Below are 17,046 nucleotides of genomic sequence, written 5' to 3'. Positions count from 1 at the left end.
GGAAATTGCGCTGCATGTTGCGTGCTCCGGTGGTCACCTGCAAGTGTGCCAGGCTCTTCTCAGGAGCATCATACGCAATGGGGGAAACTATGATCGGGCGACGCCTAAGGCAATTATAAATGCGCCTGCCGCGATAACAGATTTCTTTCAGGAGGAAGATCACTCTACGTTTCAGCTAAAGAAACGTCAAATCTGGGAAATCATATACGGCCCGCGACGCGTGAGAGTATCTTGTACCTTGAAAGAACCAGTTGAGCTAGTGGATACTTCGAGTTTTATTTTAACCACTATGTGACCGCCCCAAAAGAAGTGAGTGGACACAACTTGTTGCGAGGACACGTAATCAACCCCAATATAGAATCGTTGCTTCGAATCAAAGACACTAGCTCAAGCACGGAATATGAGCTTCAAGTAAGTTTCTATGAGGTGGCTCGGCATATATTATATAACAGAACATATTGCCCTCTATCATTGCACAAGATGCTCAAGTTTCAGGTCGCCTTTTAACTGGCAGGTGGGCAAGTGGTACAATGGGTTTGCGGCCAGCTGTCATTAGCTGCGTCCCTGGTGCATGATGGTGTATCATGTTTGATATCTGCGTTGTCTTGTTTTCCAGTCATTTTGTAAGTTAAGCCGAGTTTTCTTGAGCCTCCTAAAGGCTTATAACCATCCTATTTACATAAATCATAATTCATTACTACAAAAGTGTGTTGTGCCAGAGAACAAATATACTTTTATTACCTTTATTCGTGTTTCTCACTATCACTAATGTAAATAACAATTACCCTGCGTAGGTCCGACTACCTTTCATAAAGAAGATAATTATTGTCTACGTATGTGTCCTCGACAGGAACATCCACTCAAGCCCTAATAAATAACCAAAAAGAACAATCTGTGTCGAAGGGCCGCTGGGCTCAGAGTCATGCGACTCCGGCCGGGTATTTCTCCCCGCCAGTGGCTCACGTGTTCAATCGACCAGGCTTTTCATCTCCTCCTCTAACGCGTCGCTATCATCCCACCTCTCCAAGACGCTTATAACTCTCTCAAGAGAGCAATAAAAACATGCAAAAACATACAACAGTAGGGATTCGCATGTGGTCACCCACCATACTACTAACCTACCGGCGTGTGGCTTAAGTACGGCTGAGCGGACGGGAAGCGCTGTTCTCCACACCCTGTGGTCGTATGTAGTTGTTTTGGTCGGAAGGAGGCTATATAGATGCTAGATCTACTCTTCATCAACCTTCGGTCAACTGTGACGGGCCATAGAATTAACAAGCGGTGGGGAACTCGTTTCCTGCTTCGGCCCTCAGTAACCGAGAAAACTATACTCATCGCGCTGATGTGCGCGCCCAGATATCACACGGAATATCACCCTATCATGACGTATTGCCCCTATACTTTGCCTCCGTCGATAGTTTGTACCTTTATACGTCTGTTTTCTGTCGGTCGAGTTTTACAAACCAAGCTTCATTCCGTTCCGCTAGCGCGCGCGCCCTTTGCAGGAGAGGAAGCGTTTATCTTCCTAACAACCTCGTAGAAGGCCAAACATCGGGCAGACAATAAGGCTTTTCGAGCTCACTCGGTTTCCTCTCCTGGTGCCGCCGCCTATCCGTTCTAAGCGGTCAAGTGCCTCAGGATATGAAAGGAAGTCGCTGCAGCCTCTGCTTGGGAGAGCCACTCGCGTCCGCGCATGGCCTCGAACTGCTATATACCCCGAAAGTGGATGGAGACAACTTGAATTCCGCGTCGCATAGCTCGGGGATATAATAAGCATAGGATACAAAAATCTTAAAAAAACAGACACAAGAAGGGGTAGGAAATATAGGACTGATGGTCCTTAGGTAGGAAAAGGGCAAATATACTCGACTCTAGTGCAACATAGGCACGTAGCAGCCTTCAACAGCGGCATGGACGCACTTCATAACGCCCAACGGCAAGCCAAAAGTGGCGTCTGAAATGCCTCTCCTCGAATATTCACCGAAACATCGCATCAGTTGTATCGTATTGTCTTCTGAATTAGGTTAATTTCTGAGCCAATTGTGAATGGTCACGGGTCCCCGCTGCACGAAAGCTCTGTTCAACTATATATTAGCCACTGCGACGCATATAGAGCCCTCTCTCACTCACATCTTCGGTGGGGAATTTTTATACTTGACGGTAGCTGGAAAACGAGGGTTCTTTGCTTTGACTCTGGCATGCTCACTGGTGATTAACTTGAGATCCGTGATTTCAGCAGTCAGTCTACTGCAGGTGGCTCGGAGCTCGGCATTGTCGTTTGTAAGCTCATTCATGGCGCTCTGGAGGCCATCCCTCTCAATACTCAGCTCATCCAGTTCTCGTAACTGATTGGATATCGTCAACTGTAACTCCGTGCTTTGGGCCTGCTCGTCGTGTAGGTCGCTCTCTAGGCGACGGACTTCGATACTCATCGCATCCCGCTGCCCCTCTAGGGCATTGATCGTATCCTGCTGGGAACGCTGGCCATCTGTCAGGTTACAAACTTCCTCGGTCAGTGCTTGACACTTGGCGTCGAGCTCTTCCCTCTCCTGGCGCATTGTAAGTAAGAGCTCCGCTTCAACCCTAGCTTGGACTAGGTCCTTCTCAAGCCGGTTGTTAATGGTTGTCAGCTCAGTGATTTGACTTCCCAACTGGCCTTCGTTATCGATTTTCTGCCGTTGCACCTCCTGAACTTGATTCAATACAGTGGCGAGCTCTGCGCGGTAATTGTCGTTTCTGGATCTCTCCTCAGTGACCAAAGAATTAGCCCTGTCAATCTGATCCCTCATCCTGGTCAGTTGTTCTCGCATTTCGGTGTTCTCATTGTCTGCTCTAGCCAGGCTATGCAGCAATGTACGCTGCATCATGGAGTATCTGGCCTCGGCATCTGACAGCTCAATGCTTCTCTCGTCCAGTTGATTTGTCAAAATGTTCATGCTGGCTATCTTCTCTTCGAGGGATAGTTCAAGCTCAGATACGCTTTGACGAAGGACTCGAATTTGTTCTTCAAGATTTTGCGCGTTGGTTTCTGCGCTAGCGCGCTCCTGCCGTAGGTCCGACAGTGCTGTGTCTCGCTCATTCTGTAAGCTTGTAATATCCCTCTTGTACTCTCTTGTGTACTCAGCTAGTCTCTCTCCTGCTCTTCGCTCTACTTCTGCCGAGTAGCGGCGTAGGGGTTCCAGGAAAGGGCGCAAAAGACCATCGTCGACTTCAGCCGGCTGGAGAAGCTCTTGAGTAGGACGGCCGTCGCTCTCTGTTTCGGGGAGCAGAGGATCTGCCATCACTTCTTGGTTTTCCGAGGGTGAAAACGACCTTGGGGTTTGAATTGGCGTCGTATGGTGGGATGAGACTGGAGTGGGCGGAGGATAGACTCGTGGCATAATTGTACACATCTTTCCGCCAACGTATACGGGATGACTCTTACGTCCGAAGGTATTCTGAACCGGATCAAGTTGGACGCTCCATTGCACCCTTTTATTATCTGCTCTTCCAAAGTAAGGCAGTGAATAGTAACCTATATTGATCGTTCGGAAGCCGATCACTTCACTTGCCAATTAGATCTTCCCGGAAAGCAGGGGAGGAGGAACATTGTAATATCTACTACGACTGTCTTGCCCTCCCATTTGGTGCATGGCAAAATGTTTTTGATGGCAAAAAACGAAGCGATAACCGAGGGACACCTGAGCCATCTTTGCTTTTACTGCATCAATGCGGCGGCCATTTGGATGGTCAGAACCCATGGGGCTGCGGAGACAGGGGTCATGACCGCAAACTATGTTGTAAAAACCTCGCTTAGAATCGAGTACAGCCTTGCCGCGCCTGTGGAGAGAGCGAGGAATCTTTGTGCAACTGGTTGTGCATACCCCAGATCACATCGAGAATCATCCCAGGGAAGCCCCAGCCAAAGCCCGCCAGTAAGATGCGTTCAAACAAAAGAACTAGTCACTGGCCCATTTGCATTGGTTGGACCGCATTGGTTCCACCTGTCAATTGGCCGCCCTTGTCTGGCCCAGTAGGAATCCGCCCCAGTTTGTAAGTGGGGGTTTCCAAATGACGACGAACACTCGTTCATACTCGAATTGATTGCCCACGAAGAGCCAATCCCCCAATTACCACCCTCAATGCGGGTGGTCGCATCTATCATGACTTATCCCAAATGTGCCCCACAGTCCTAGCTCTTCTTTGCATCTACAGTGATTGACTAATTGGCACTTATATTTCGAGCTTATATCTGAAGTGTGTACAGTTCCAAATTTCAAATCGTAAGAGAATTCATATTTAGCTACTCTAGTAGACGAGATACGATAAAACGATAAACATGGCTTATTCCACATATATTTTGCTAGTTACCCTTCTCACCCCACCTCACCGCAGTGGTAATATTGCTACCAAGTTCTCGTCTATCATCATGATTTAGCGCCTAGCACCCACTAGAGTCAAACGGGCTTAGGAATCTTTCAATCTCTAAAGAGATGGTGGCGTGCGATAAAGGTGTCGTGTCCCCATAGCTGGCAGCCCTATTTGCTTTTTTCAGGAGCCAATCAGCCAGCCGCCAAGGAGCAAGCAGTCACCTGGGCAGCCAACAGGCAGGGTCCTGGTGAGAAAGCGGCCAAGCTTGTTGAGGGTCAAAGCTGTCGAGAACTAATGCAGCAGCCAAACATTCGCTTGGACGAAGGGAACGCCTGTGGCACAGTTAGTGTCTCGTTCGGAAGGAATCAATAATGTTACCGCTGAGTGCAACCAAATTGGAGAGTCCGCGGACAAGACAAAAAGAAGGGCATTTCTATCATGCTTTTTTAACGAAACTTCAGAAAGCAGGGACAGCTTGATGGTATGCTTGGTAAAGATTGTTCAAGGCATCTTGAGTTCGGAGACGATATCTCAAGGCGCCCGCTCAGGCATGAGCGCAAAGTCTGAGCTCCTCCCTATGCATTTTAGTCGGAACTTGATTCGCTCTAGAGTAAGGCTCCTATAATTAATAAAAATAAGATCCGTGAAAATCAGACAGGTGAATCAAAATCATAGCGTCCTGCACGAGACTCTCTGCGGTAGCTGCAAGTGCACTGTGCCGCCCAACCTTCCAGCAAACCCATAAGCCGCAATCCAATCAGGCAGCCTCACAGCCACCAGGGCACTTAAATGATTGGAAAAGCAGAGATTGTTTTCCCAAGGCTCAAACCGCCTTGCCTCGCCTTTATTTCCCAGCTCAAATCGCGCAACAAGGCTAGGATGCTCACATTGACGATGCGAGCAACTTACTTATTCCTGGCAATTCGACCAGCTAGCTACGTTGCCTAATTATCTTGTTATCCTACTCATTCAGCTGTAAGATTACTCAGCTGTACTATCATCATAACTACACGATCACATATCATTCGCAGCAAAGAAATGGCCGACACCGCAAACGATAACCAGAAAATCTGCTACGACTTCGCCGAGCGCGGATCCTGTCGCTTCAAACGCTGCAAATTTGCGCACGTTCGCCGAAACAACGATAAAGCCCAAGGGCAAATTGACAGAAGAGGCCATCGGAGTAGTCCGCGTAACGATGCAACCGAGCTTGCTCTTTGGAAGCGACAGGTCGCCAGTCCTCAGCATAACCTCCCGCTTGGCAGACACCTAGGGCCGATATTCGCCAAGGCCAGAGAGCTGATCGAGCTCGATGAAGGCACACTCCAGGATGTAATCCTGTATCTTTCCAAAGAGGGCGGTCTGAGACGGATCCAGGAGCTGGTTCAGCGTGACTTTGGCTCGCTTCAGGCGTCTGCGACACGCGATCTGTTTGTCAACCAAATGCTGCCCTTCATGGAGATCATCACACATCCGAACGTCCTCGCCTCGCTAGTGATGGAGCAAGCAGTCGGCACAATATACAACTGTCTCTACGGGATCAATGGGCGGCGGGCAGAGCCTTTTTTGGCATTCTTAGCGAGTGCCATACAACTCGAAATTGAGACTGAGGGGAATGCGGCATCCGCATACCTCGAGCAGTCCATCCTAGTCTTTTGGAAGATTGTCGAGGTCAACTCGACTGCTTTCATTCAAGACGCGCTGAAGACTGTTGCCCAACGATTCGGCGACTTGTTTCTTACACTTCATGCCTTGGACGGCTCCGATACCCTTCATCAATCGCGAGATTACCTGGACAAGCTGCAGCATCGACTCGACATCGGGCTTTCTCTGCCAACCGTAACAAATACATCAAAGCAGCACGTTAATCAACAGCCCAGTGCCTTTGTAACGCTGAAAGAACCACCTGGTGGGCGCCACGACAATGACCACGCGGATATTTGCAAGATCAAGGTCATGCCGACATTTCAGGAAATCTTGTCTCCGCGCCCCGAGTATCTTCCCGTCAAGAATCCACGCCAGTGGCATCTCGGCGGACTCGCCGGGCTTTTGGATAGGAACTTCCGACTCCTGCGAGAAGATACGGTCGGCCAGCTCAGGGATGCAATCCATGCTGAGCTGCAACCGGTCGGGCAAAAAAGAAGCTTAGCCCAGAAGAGCCAAACTAGGACACACGTCTACAGGCAGGTAGTCGTCCAGGGAGTGGACTTTCACCGATTTGAAGGACTGCAGTTTGTGGTTCGCTTTGCTCAGCCGACAACTGTCCGGGGATCAGCGAAGAAGAAAATACAAGAGTGGTGGCAACTGTCGAAGCGTCTACAGTCAGATGCACTGGTTTGCCTGGTTGATCCGCGCGGGTCGGCGATCTTCTGCACAGTTGCTTCACCAGAGCGCCCAAGGCCAGGATCCGACGCAGCTGAGAAACCCCAACACAGACTGACTGGTTCCCTCTCAGACGATCCCAACGTAGCTTCTGTTCTCCTGAAGTTGGTCCAGCCCGGCGAGAGCAGCTGGCAGTACATCCTCGACTGTCAAGCGTCCCACTTCAAGCCGCCATCCATTTCGCTCGTGGAATTTCCTGGCATCCTCTTACCATCATTTCAACCTACTCTGCTTGCTCTCCAGAGAATGCAGAGAGCCGCAGATGTTCCCATGTCGGAGTTTCTTGCTCCCAGTGACAAGAACTCGCTGTCGATTTTGGCCGACGTCCCACCCCCTGTCTACGCAGCTTCCCAAGGCTTCAGCTTTGACCTGAAGTGTCTCATGAAGGATGGTTCCAGTTTGCAGCTGCACACCTCTCGGCCTTTTGACCTGGAGAAACTTCAGAAGAATACCACACTCGATAACGCCCAGGCGGAGGCTCTAGTTCGCACCCTTCAGCGCAAGATTGGTCTGATACAAGGCCCACCAGGGACCGGGAAGAGCTTCACCGGAGTCGCACTGATCAAAGTCTTGCTGGCTAACAAAGCTAAGGTCAAAAAGCGTCTAGGACCAATCATATGCGTGTGCTATACCAACCACGCCCTTGACCAGCTCCTGGAAGACCTGCTGGATAACAAGATAACTTCGCAGATTATCCGGATTGGTTCTCAATCCAAGTCGGAGCGCTTGCAGCCACTGAATCTCCGTAACGTTGTCCGGAATGTTCAAAAGACACGCCTAGAGAAGACTGAAACATGGCAACTGCATAACGCGCTTGACGAGCATGAGGCTCAATTCCGAAAGCTCAGACTAAACTCAGTTGGCTCAGATCACAGTCTGAAGTATTACCTTGAACGGCACCAACCAGTCCATTATAATCAACTGTTCGGCGAGGACGAAGATGGCTTTCAGAAGCAGAAAAGGAAGGACCCCGCCCACGCAATACAGTCGTGGCTAAGGGGTGGCAGGCATATCGCAGCACAGCCGCGGTCCCTTGGAGAACTTGCGCGGGTTCACGTCGATACCATGACGGCGTCGGAGCGCAAAGCGCTCCACGCTTACTGGATAGATGATCACAGGAAGAATTCCCACCTTCGGGCGCAGGCAGCATTCTCCGCCCATCAGGAGACCAAGACTTCCTGGAACAGGATTCGAGACGAGATGGACTTGCGGTGTCTCAAAGACGCGGATGTGATTGGAGTGACGTCAACCGGTCTCGCCCGGAATCTCGAGATGCTCCGCAGATTACCATCCAAAGTACTGGTATGCGAAGAGGCTGGAGAGGTATTGGAGGCGCACTTGCTTACTTCGCTGTTGCCATCTCTCGAGCAAGTGATCCTCATCGGCGACCACCAACAGCTTCGGCCTCAGATCCAAAACTATGATCTATCGCGCGAGAGCAAGGCAGGAAGCCAATACGCGTTGGACAGGTCGCTGTTTGAGCGCCTGGTGGAGCCGGATGATGGCGTCGGGGTCCAGATTCCGTTCTGCAGCTTGGAAACGCAGCGACGAATGCATCCATCGATATCCCAGCTCATCCGAGACACGCTGTATCCGCACTTGCAAGATGCGCCATCCGTGTCCGTATACCCGGAGGTTGTAGGAATGCAAAAGAGGCTTTTCTGGCTTGACCATCGTGTACCAGAGGGTAACGCTTCGAGCCAGGAGGCTTTGGCAACATCCCATTGGAACGATCACGAGATACAGCTGACAGTTGCACTGGTAAATCACCTTCTTCGCCAAGGGACGTACCAAAGCGGGGACATTGCTGTTTTGACCCCTTACCTTGGCCAGCTTCATCGGCTGCGTCGGAAGCTGAGCGAATCGTTCACTATCACGGTCGGAGAAAGAGACGAGGATGACCTAGTCAACGCTGGCTTCATCGAGGACGAGGCGCCCTCGGAAAAGGCGACAATCGTTCGATCAACGCTCCTCCATTCTCTAAGGGTTGCAACAATTGACAATTTCCAGGGTGAAGAGGCTAAAGTGGTGGTGATATCCGTGGTGAGAAGCAACGACCAGAATCGCTGCGGCTTCCTCCGTACACCAAACCGCATCAACGTGCTTCTCTCCCGTGCCAAACACGGAATGTACCTTATCGGCAATTCCAGAACCTCTAGGGGTGTTGACATGTGGGGTAAGGTGTTGGATATATTGGAGAGAGATGGAAACATTGGTGATGCTTTGGACCTAACCTGTCCTCGACATCCCGAAACTCCAATCAGAGTGTCAGAACCGGATCATTTTGTCCAATACTCCCCCGAGGGAGGTTGCAGTCTGCAGTGTGGCAAACGCCTTGCGTGTGGCCATCCATGCAAGCAAAAGTGTCACTCAGAACTACTCCATAGCGCTGTTTATTGCCCAGAGCAATGCCAGCGGCCACGAAAAGGCTGCCCGCATCCTTGTCCTAAGCGTTGCGGAGACCCCTGCCCTGATCGATGTACTGTTAACGTTCCTGACGCTCGCCGTCTTCTTCCATGCGGACATCCAATGGTCAATCTCCCTTGCTGGCAGGCGCAGGATCTTAGCCTAGTGAAATGCCCGGTTTTGGTCGACCGGGAGATACCGCATTGCCATCACAGCTCGAGGTTAGCTTGCCATATCGACGTCAATAACACGGATTACCAATGCCGTCATCAATGTCGGAGTATCTTGCCCTGTGGCCACAATTGCAAGCGGCAATGCCTGTCATGTATTAAACGCACCGCTGACGACCCCAAAGTCGACCATGGTCAATGCACGCAGGTATGTGGACGCCTGTATTCAACCTGCGCACATGCTTGTAATGCCGAATGTCACGGGAATACTCCATGTCCACCATGTACATCCCCTTGTGACGTGCAGTGCGGCCACTCGAGATGTCCGCGGAAATGCTCTGAACCGTGTGCTCCATGCGCGGTCTCTGAGTGCCTATCTTCTTGTTCCCATAGCTCATGCTCAATGCCATGTGCTGCACCCTGCGATCACATCCCGTGCTCTCTGCGCTGTGAGAAAACCCTATCATGTGGCCATCAGTGCCCGTCTGTATGTGGGGAAACGTGCCCTTCAAGCGACTTCTGCCAGGCTTGTGCATCAACAAGCATCAAAGAGACCACGGTGGATTTCATCCTAGGAGAGCAGTACCACGAGGTGGACTTGACGGCGAACCCTTGCATATTCCCCCCTTGTGGGCACCTTTTGACCATGGAGAGTATGGATGCTCAGATGGACCTCAAGAAGCATTATGTTCTGGAAGACAATGGAAGACCAATATCCATTGCTTCATCTTCACAGCCATTTTCCATTGACGATATCCGGACATGTGCCATCTGTCGGGGCTCGTTACGCAAGGTGTCCCGTTACGGAAGACTTGTGAGGCGCGCATTATTGGACGAGGCAACGAAGAAGTTCATATTGTATTTGAACCAAAAATACGTTCCCATGGCTCAAGACCTCCCGAGGTGCATATCAAAGTTGCAAAGCGAAGAACTGCGAGCAAGGGCGAAAGTAACGGCAAACCAGGTGTTCAGAGCCAGTGTCAAGATCCGGATCGAGGGCCCTCCAGAGCATCAGGTGCGATTGATGATAGGTCATGTTAGCAAGTATGACAGAGGGCGCTGGAAGGAACTCATCGCTCTTCGGGGCAGGGTAGCTGAGTATAAAAGCAGGGTGCAGATAGAGGAGCAGCCGTTTGATCAAGTCCGCAACATGGTAGACGATGCGCGCCGGCGCAAAAGGACCCCTGGACAATTCGAATTCGACGCGAATGTACTTCAAACAAAAGGACACCTGCAGGCTACAGCCCTCCTGTTGCGCCTGGACATGGCCCTTTTGGCGGACTTTCTCTCCCTCCGCAAACAAGTACTACCCGCCGCCGCCAAAGAAAGCGACTTATACGTCAACTTGGGAGAGTACAGGAAAGAAAGTCGGCAACTTATTGCTAATGCAGCAAGATCATGCCGCATCCTACAAGAGGCAGAGGGGAACATCTTTCTCGCGCAATTCTGTGCAGTCGAGCGACAGAATCTGACAGAGCCAACCCAAGCTGAGACTCTGCTCCAACAAGGCACAGCTGCAATTGACGAGGCCGAGAGGCTTTGTTACCTCCACGCTCAACAGACACGCGGCGTTCTGGAAGAAATTGAGGGAACCAGGGCAATGCTTCGTGGGTCCGAGTTCTATACACCCGTCACAAACGAGGAGCGTATGGCCGTGCTGGCTGCAATGGCGCGGGAGTTCCGAGGAACGGGGCACTGGTATTATTGCGAAAACGGACACCCATTCACGATTGGGGAGTGTGGTGGTGCTATGGAGTTGTCTCGGTGTCCCGAGTGCGGCGCGGCTGTGGGTGGCCAGCACCACCGAACGACTGCCGGTGTGACCCACGCCCGTGATCTAGAGAGTGCTTTGCGGGAAATGAATCTATAGCTTGACTTGAATTGTAAGGGCAGTGGGGGTTCGTGTAAGGATAGAGAAGACCTTTTGAAATGCTAATTGTTTATATACCTCATCCGCGTTTCTGTTGGATGTAAGTCGGATTTGCGCTGGCGTGAATGGGGCAAGATCTATGTGGACGATGACAATCTTACCAGATTTCCACTGAAAGCCCTGAAAGATAGGCTATGGCTTGATATCTACTGCCTGTAAAGTAGTTTGTGGTCTCACACCGTATGTAGAACATAACGAAAGTCGTATATCTGAGGCATTCGGCCCTCACCCAACATGGTGGCGCCAATCCTCACTGTGGGCGCACCAATCGACTCGACGGAACGGAGTATCTCAAACCCGGCCGCCCAAGCAACCACAACCGATATTATTAATACGCAAGCAGTCGCAGTGTAGCATCGGACTCGGATATTTGCTTGCAACCCCTCGTCGGCAATTCACATGACGGCGAGCACAACTAATAACCGGATCTGCGCTTACTTACCCCATACGGAAGAGATTTGACTTCGAGGCGGCCAATAGTGTATGTGTAACGTAACGCAACTCAGTTTTGGTCAACTTTTGGGAGCAGGGGTGGAGTCGATCCTTGAAATTTCTTGAAATTCAGGTCGGGCGGCTGATGATGTGATTGGTTGGGTCTTGCAAGGGGGAGTGGGTTTTGAGGCGATCAGGCACTCAGACTAGTACCAGCCTGCAACTAGCGGCCGATGACCGAGTCGACCGTGTTGATGATGATGAGGGATAGATGATGATTATTTCGAAGATGTTGCGCTTGGTGATATCGAGGAACTGTGAGTTGTAGAAAGGGTCTTGGGGCACTTGATCGCAGGAAAGACCAATCTAATATTGACAAAATCTTGTCGTCTGAATTAACGGCAATGGCGAATTGTGGTGTGGCGGGGATCCCGTAAGCCACACCCGCAGCGCCACAAAATATATATCGTTGACAGAGATATCAAGTTTGCACGCCCTGGATGTAAGGACTGGCTATGATGGTACAGGTGAAATGTCCTCGCATCAATAGTCATGGTTGATCTAGAGCGGTCCTCCAAAGAAACCATCTTACGCGCGCGGTATACTTTCATCTAGTAGCTAACCGCCAACCACCGCAGTCCGACGGACAGCTTCGAGGATACTGAACCATGCCAGAGACCAGATGTGAAACCGTCCAAAGGTAACTAGGCCAGCCTCTCTACATCCCTGTACCAAGGTCTTTGTAAGTAAATACCCGTGTAACCGTGTTCCTGGTCGACATCCACCCCGTCACCCCGCACCCCGACCAACCTCGTATCCCATCGGCAACCCGACACCATCCCGATACACAGCCAAGCCCGAGAGCAAACGACAGCCGTTAGTTATGGATACTCACGAGCAGCGACAGCAACGCATGAAACCACAAGCGATGATCCAGGATCCAGGATCGAGCCACTGTGCGTCATGCAAGGTGTTGCCCCGGGACCCCGCAAGCAAGACGATCATTCTCCAGACTCACTCCAGTGGTGCGGTGTAGACGTCGTAGATCAATGCCGTTGTTGCAACTTGCTGTCAGGCTTCTTCAATTGTTGCATGTCGACGGCTGATCAACAGAGTTATCGTGGTGGATCGTGTCATGTTGTTGCTCGTAGGTGTAGATGTAGATGTACTCGGTCGTGCAGGTGTGCGCCCCCGCGAGTCGCAACCGCGGGGAAGCGCCTTGGGGCCTGAGTTGGGGGCCGTTGGTCACTTGGTCACCGAGCACTGGTGAGGGCTGTACCACGTCACTCGAGGACTATGCTGTACAACGTATTCAGTACAAGGACAAGGGAGCCATGCGGCAAGCCGCAGGAAAATACTTGCGGCGGCAAGTTCCTGAATCGCCCCGGTCAGCCACGTTGTCATCGCTCGCCTCGATGTCCGAGCAGCAGAGTCGTGGGCCCGTTTCCGAGTCGATGATGGGAGCGGTTCCCAACGAAACAAGGCCCACGCCGCTGTTACATGTTGCAGCGAAGATGGGTCTGCTGCCGGGTAACCATTGAAGCGGTTATCAAGATCATCGCCAACAATGCCGGGTCGGAGAGGGCTGTTTGATAAGTGGTCCACATAACGCTCGCACCGACACCCTGCGTCTGCATCTAAGCGAAGATGGGCGTGTGGTGAGTGGCCAGCACGTGGATGACGTTGGTGACTTGATGATCGGGGGTTGTCCGTCCACAGTGTTACTCAAGTCTCAATAAAATTCTTTCGGAGAAACTACGGGAGGGCCCCACTTGGCGTGTGGTAGCGCCAAGACCGGCCGCATCCTGCTGTGCTTGGCTGACGCAAACGACCCTCTCGGCCACTCGCAGCGAATTGCTCGCTTGCAACGCTGGAGACAAGAATTTTCAAGCACTGTGGTAGGCTCACGCCACAAGTGCTTGGACCAGCCAAGCGTCTTCCTTTTGAGTGTTGCAGCGTCAGTGGCGCGCGGCCGAGCCGGTTGCCCCCCGAAGAATGCGGTGACGGAAGTCCGAGTCATTGCTTGCATCTCGGTTTTGGAGGCGCTGGTTCAGGAACAAGATCTTGTCAGGTGTCTGCTCTCCGCGTGTGGCTTTCACGGGGCGCGGGGTAGTGCGGACTGAAGGCGAGGGGCGGCGACTTGGGGCGACTTGGGGAGACGGGGGAGAGGTCTCGTGGCGTTGCTCGCGTCTCGGGATACCAACCTGTTGCGTACGCCTGGAAATCGCTCGGAAAGTAAAGCGCAGATCTGGCTCGCCTGGCCTTCCCCTTGCGGCGACAAGGCACAAGTTTGGCGCTGGTTCAGGCTCGGCTTATATGCGCCCAGCGGCAGTGGACCCCCCAAGAACGGCCCCAATCGACACAAGGTGTGGAGCCTACCAGCAAATGACTGCAGTTGGCTGCATCGAGTGGCCGTCGCAAGAGTTTCCTTGTGTCATTGTGGATCGGCGACGAGAACAAACCGCTCCCCGCCTGGGTCCGGCCAAGACATTTGCAGGGTACGGGGGGGTGAGATGGGGGGTATGGAGGAGGCATATAAGAGTGCGCAGCTACCCCGTCTCGGACTGACCTGCATTTCTTCTGCATCCGTGCTTTTCTTTCTTTTTCTTCTTCTGTCACCCATACTGTCAAGATGTGGACGGCAACAAGCGGACTCACGGGGCGCCCGCTCCGGCTGGCCATCACCTTTACGGCCATCATGGGTTTCTCTCTTTTTGGATACAACCAGGGAATGATGTCTGGTCTGCTCAACGGTGACCAGTTCACCGGCGAGTTTGATGCTCTGGCCATGCCCGAGAATGCCAGCGACAGCCAAAAGTACCACCTCAACGTTATTCGCGGTGCCGTCACCGCTTGCTACGAAATCGGCTGCTTCTTCGGCGCCCTCTTCTCCATGTTCTTTGGTGAGCGATTCGGTCGCACTCGCATCATCTTTGCCGGTGCCAGCGTTCTGATCATCGGTGCCATCATCTCCTGCGCTGGTTTCGGCGCCCACTGGGGTCTGGGACAGTTTGTCGTTGGCCGTGTCATCTCTGGTCTCGGAAACGGCATGAACACCGCGACGATCCCCGTCTGGCAGTCGGAATGTTCCGGCGCCCACAACCGCGGTCTCCTCGTCTGCTTCGAGGGTGCCATGATCGCTGTCGGTACCTTGATCGCCTACTGGGTCGTCTTTGGTCTGTCGTACGTTCCCGACACCGTCCAGTGGCGATTCCCCGTCGCTCTGCAGGTCTTCTTCGCCCTGATCGTCGCAGGCGGCGCTCTGGCCCTGCCCGACTCCCCCCGTTGGTTCATCAAGCGCGGCCACAACCAAGAGGCCGTCGACGTGCTCGCCAAGATCAAGAACCTCTCCCCCGACTCCAACGAGGTCCTCACCGAGTACAACTTCATGAAGGCCGATGTTGAGATGACCACCTCCTCGCAGGCCAGCTGGAAGACCGTCTTCACTTTCGGCAAGACCCAGGAGTTCCAGCGTCTCGCCGTCGGTTGCTCCGGCCAGTTCTTCCAGCAGTTCACCGGCTGCAACGCCGCCATCTACTACTCCACCCTGCTCTTCGAGGACAACCTGGGTCTCGAGCGCCGCCTGGCCCTGATCCTCGGCGGAGTCTTTGCGACCGTCTACGCCCTCGCAACCATCCCATCCTTCTTCATGATCGAAAAGGTCGGCCGCCGCAAGCTCTTCCTCATCGGTTTCGCTGGCCAGGGTCTCTCCTTCCTCATCACAATGGCCTGTCTCATCGAAGAGAACGAGCAAAACTCCAAGGGCGCCATCGTCGGCATCTTCCTCTTCATCGTCTTCTTCGCCTTCACCCTCCTCCCGCTCCCCTGGATCTACCCGCCCGAGATCAACCCGCTCCGCACCCGTACCGCCGGCGCCGCGGCAGCCACCTGCACAAACTGGATCACCAACTTCGCCGTCGTCATGTTCACCCCGCTCTTCGCCGACGTCTCCCCCTGGGGCGTGTACCTGTTCTTCACCCTGATCAACTTCATCGGTATCCCCTTCGGCTACTTCTTCTTCGTTGAGACGGCCGGTCGCGAACTCGAGGAGATCGACATCATCTACGCCAAGGCGCACGTCGAGGGCCGCTGGGCGTTCAAGGTCGCGAATGACCTGCCCAAGCTGTCGCTGGAGGAAATCACCCACCAGACCCGTGTGCTCGGCCTCGATATCAACAACACTGCTGGTCTGCACCAGGAGATGGGTCTTGGTCATGCAGAGCCCAAGGAGGTTGGTGACAGTGGCAGCGGCAGCGACAGCAACGGCGAGAAGGGCACTTCTCACCAGGCTTAAGCCTACATTTGATACCCAACTCAGGAGTGGAGTGGAAGTGAGGTGCTTTGCCCCAGCGGCAGCACCATGATTGTACAAACCCTTAATGAGGTGATACCCGGCGTCTGCCACGCGCTTTGTGAGCGCAACCAGCGCGACGTCTATGTGGAGAGATAGTGTGTTGAGATGAGTCTTTGGATGGATGGTGCTACGCATCGTCATCATTCGATGTTCATGTCGATATTTTTCCTCGTCTTTTTTCCTTGTCTTGTCTTTAGCCGGTCATGATAGATTCCTTGCTGGCAATGATATCCATACATAACTCATGTCATTATCTACAGGATAGATCGTTCGATAGAGAATGGACTCGATGTCTGTACCTACAACCGTTCCTCTCGTAAATCTCTCCCACCATAATCTGTAGATGATCTCAATTTCTCACTTTTCGTGATCCGCCCTCAAATGTCCCACGCGCAGAGTTTTCACATCCCTACCAGACAACAAAATCCCATGAATCCTCACCACAAGGCTCAAACGGAGTCGATTCAAACCCGAGGTCCCACATGCATATCCACAGCGCACCACCCGGGTCAAACATGCGTCGCACCGGCGCAACTTACGACTGTGACACTTGCAGGCTGCAGGGATTTTGATAATTCTCCGAGATGAGCTGCGACGCGGAAAGGAAATAATGAGATTGCTAATGATGTTGCTCTTGCGGCTCCGATTCTATCCGCACGTTGCAACCGCACCGCTGGCGCTGCCGCATGCGGCGAATCTTCCGTCTCGGAATCGGGTTCCCGTCGCCCGGGGTCAGGGGTTGCCCCTGCAATGGCACATCCCAATGACACCCAAGAGTGGCCGCTTACATCATCCTCTTTTCTAGCCGAGGGTGGCGGTGGCCGCGGGCTCCGTCTGAACAGTTTTGTTGGCCACCGTCACGTGACGGGACATTTTGTCCAGGGGATTCGTGCTTTAGGTGATGTTGACGGTGACCAGCATTAAATTGAGCTCTCGATGCTCAAGAAGCCTTCTCAACACGTTCAATAGTACGATTTCTGTCCATCAACTACGCCTCAGGCATCCGGCGTTCCGACTTGGAA

At 52.6% G+C, this 17,046-nt stretch overlaps 3 protein-coding genes across 3 annotated transcripts; 2 read left to right on the top strand and 1 right to left on the bottom strand.

Moving 5' to 3' along the window:
* Window positions 1-2,024: 2,024 nt before the first annotated feature.
* BJX68DRAFT_266746 (uncharacterized protein) lies at window positions 2,025-3,281 on the bottom strand (the record flags this gene model as incomplete). Its single annotated transcript, XM_071045608.1, has 2 exons — window positions 2,025-2,076; window positions 2,131-3,281. 2 exons carry the CDS (start codon window positions 3,279-3,281, stop codon window positions 2,025-2,027), a joined length of 1,203 nt encoding a protein of 400 aa, XP_070899412.1.
* A 2,107-nt stretch (window positions 3,282-5,388) lies between these two features.
* BJX68DRAFT_275792 (putative NF-X1 finger and helicase domain protein) lies at window positions 5,389-11,545 on the top strand (the record flags this gene model as incomplete). Its single annotated transcript, XM_071047922.1, has 8 exons — window positions 5,389-7,353; window positions 7,384-7,477; window positions 7,514-7,606; window positions 7,640-7,782; window positions 7,813-8,763; window positions 8,794-9,463; window positions 9,494-9,795; window positions 9,835-11,545. The coding sequence occupies 8 exons, from the start codon at window positions 5,389-5,391 to the stop codon at window positions 11,176-11,178; spliced, it is 5,562 nt and encodes a 1,853-aa protein (XP_070899411.1). The 3' UTR covers window positions 11,179-11,545.
* A 2,641-nt stretch (window positions 11,546-14,186) lies between these two features.
* On the top strand, window positions 14,187-16,259 carry mfsA (glucose-inactivated glycerol proton symporter STL1). The gene has a single exon (XM_071040123.1). It carries the CDS (start codon window positions 14,303-14,305, stop codon window positions 15,962-15,964), a length of 1,662 nt encoding a protein of 553 aa, XP_070899410.1. The 5' UTR covers window positions 14,187-14,302; the 3' UTR covers window positions 15,965-16,259.
* The last annotated feature ends 787 nt before the right edge of the window (window positions 16,260-17,046 follow it).

Source organism: Aspergillus pseudodeflectus (genome assembly GCF_044049435.1).
Source record: "Aspergillus pseudodeflectus strain CBS 756.74 chromosome Unknown BJX68scaffold_20, whole genome shotgun sequence".
NCBI classification, from domain to species: Eukaryota; Fungi; Ascomycota; class Eurotiomycetes; order Eurotiales; family Aspergillaceae; genus Aspergillus; species Aspergillus pseudodeflectus.
The sequence above is the reverse complement of the archived record's forward strand: the minus strand, read 5'-3'. Positions and strand labels throughout refer to the sequence as shown.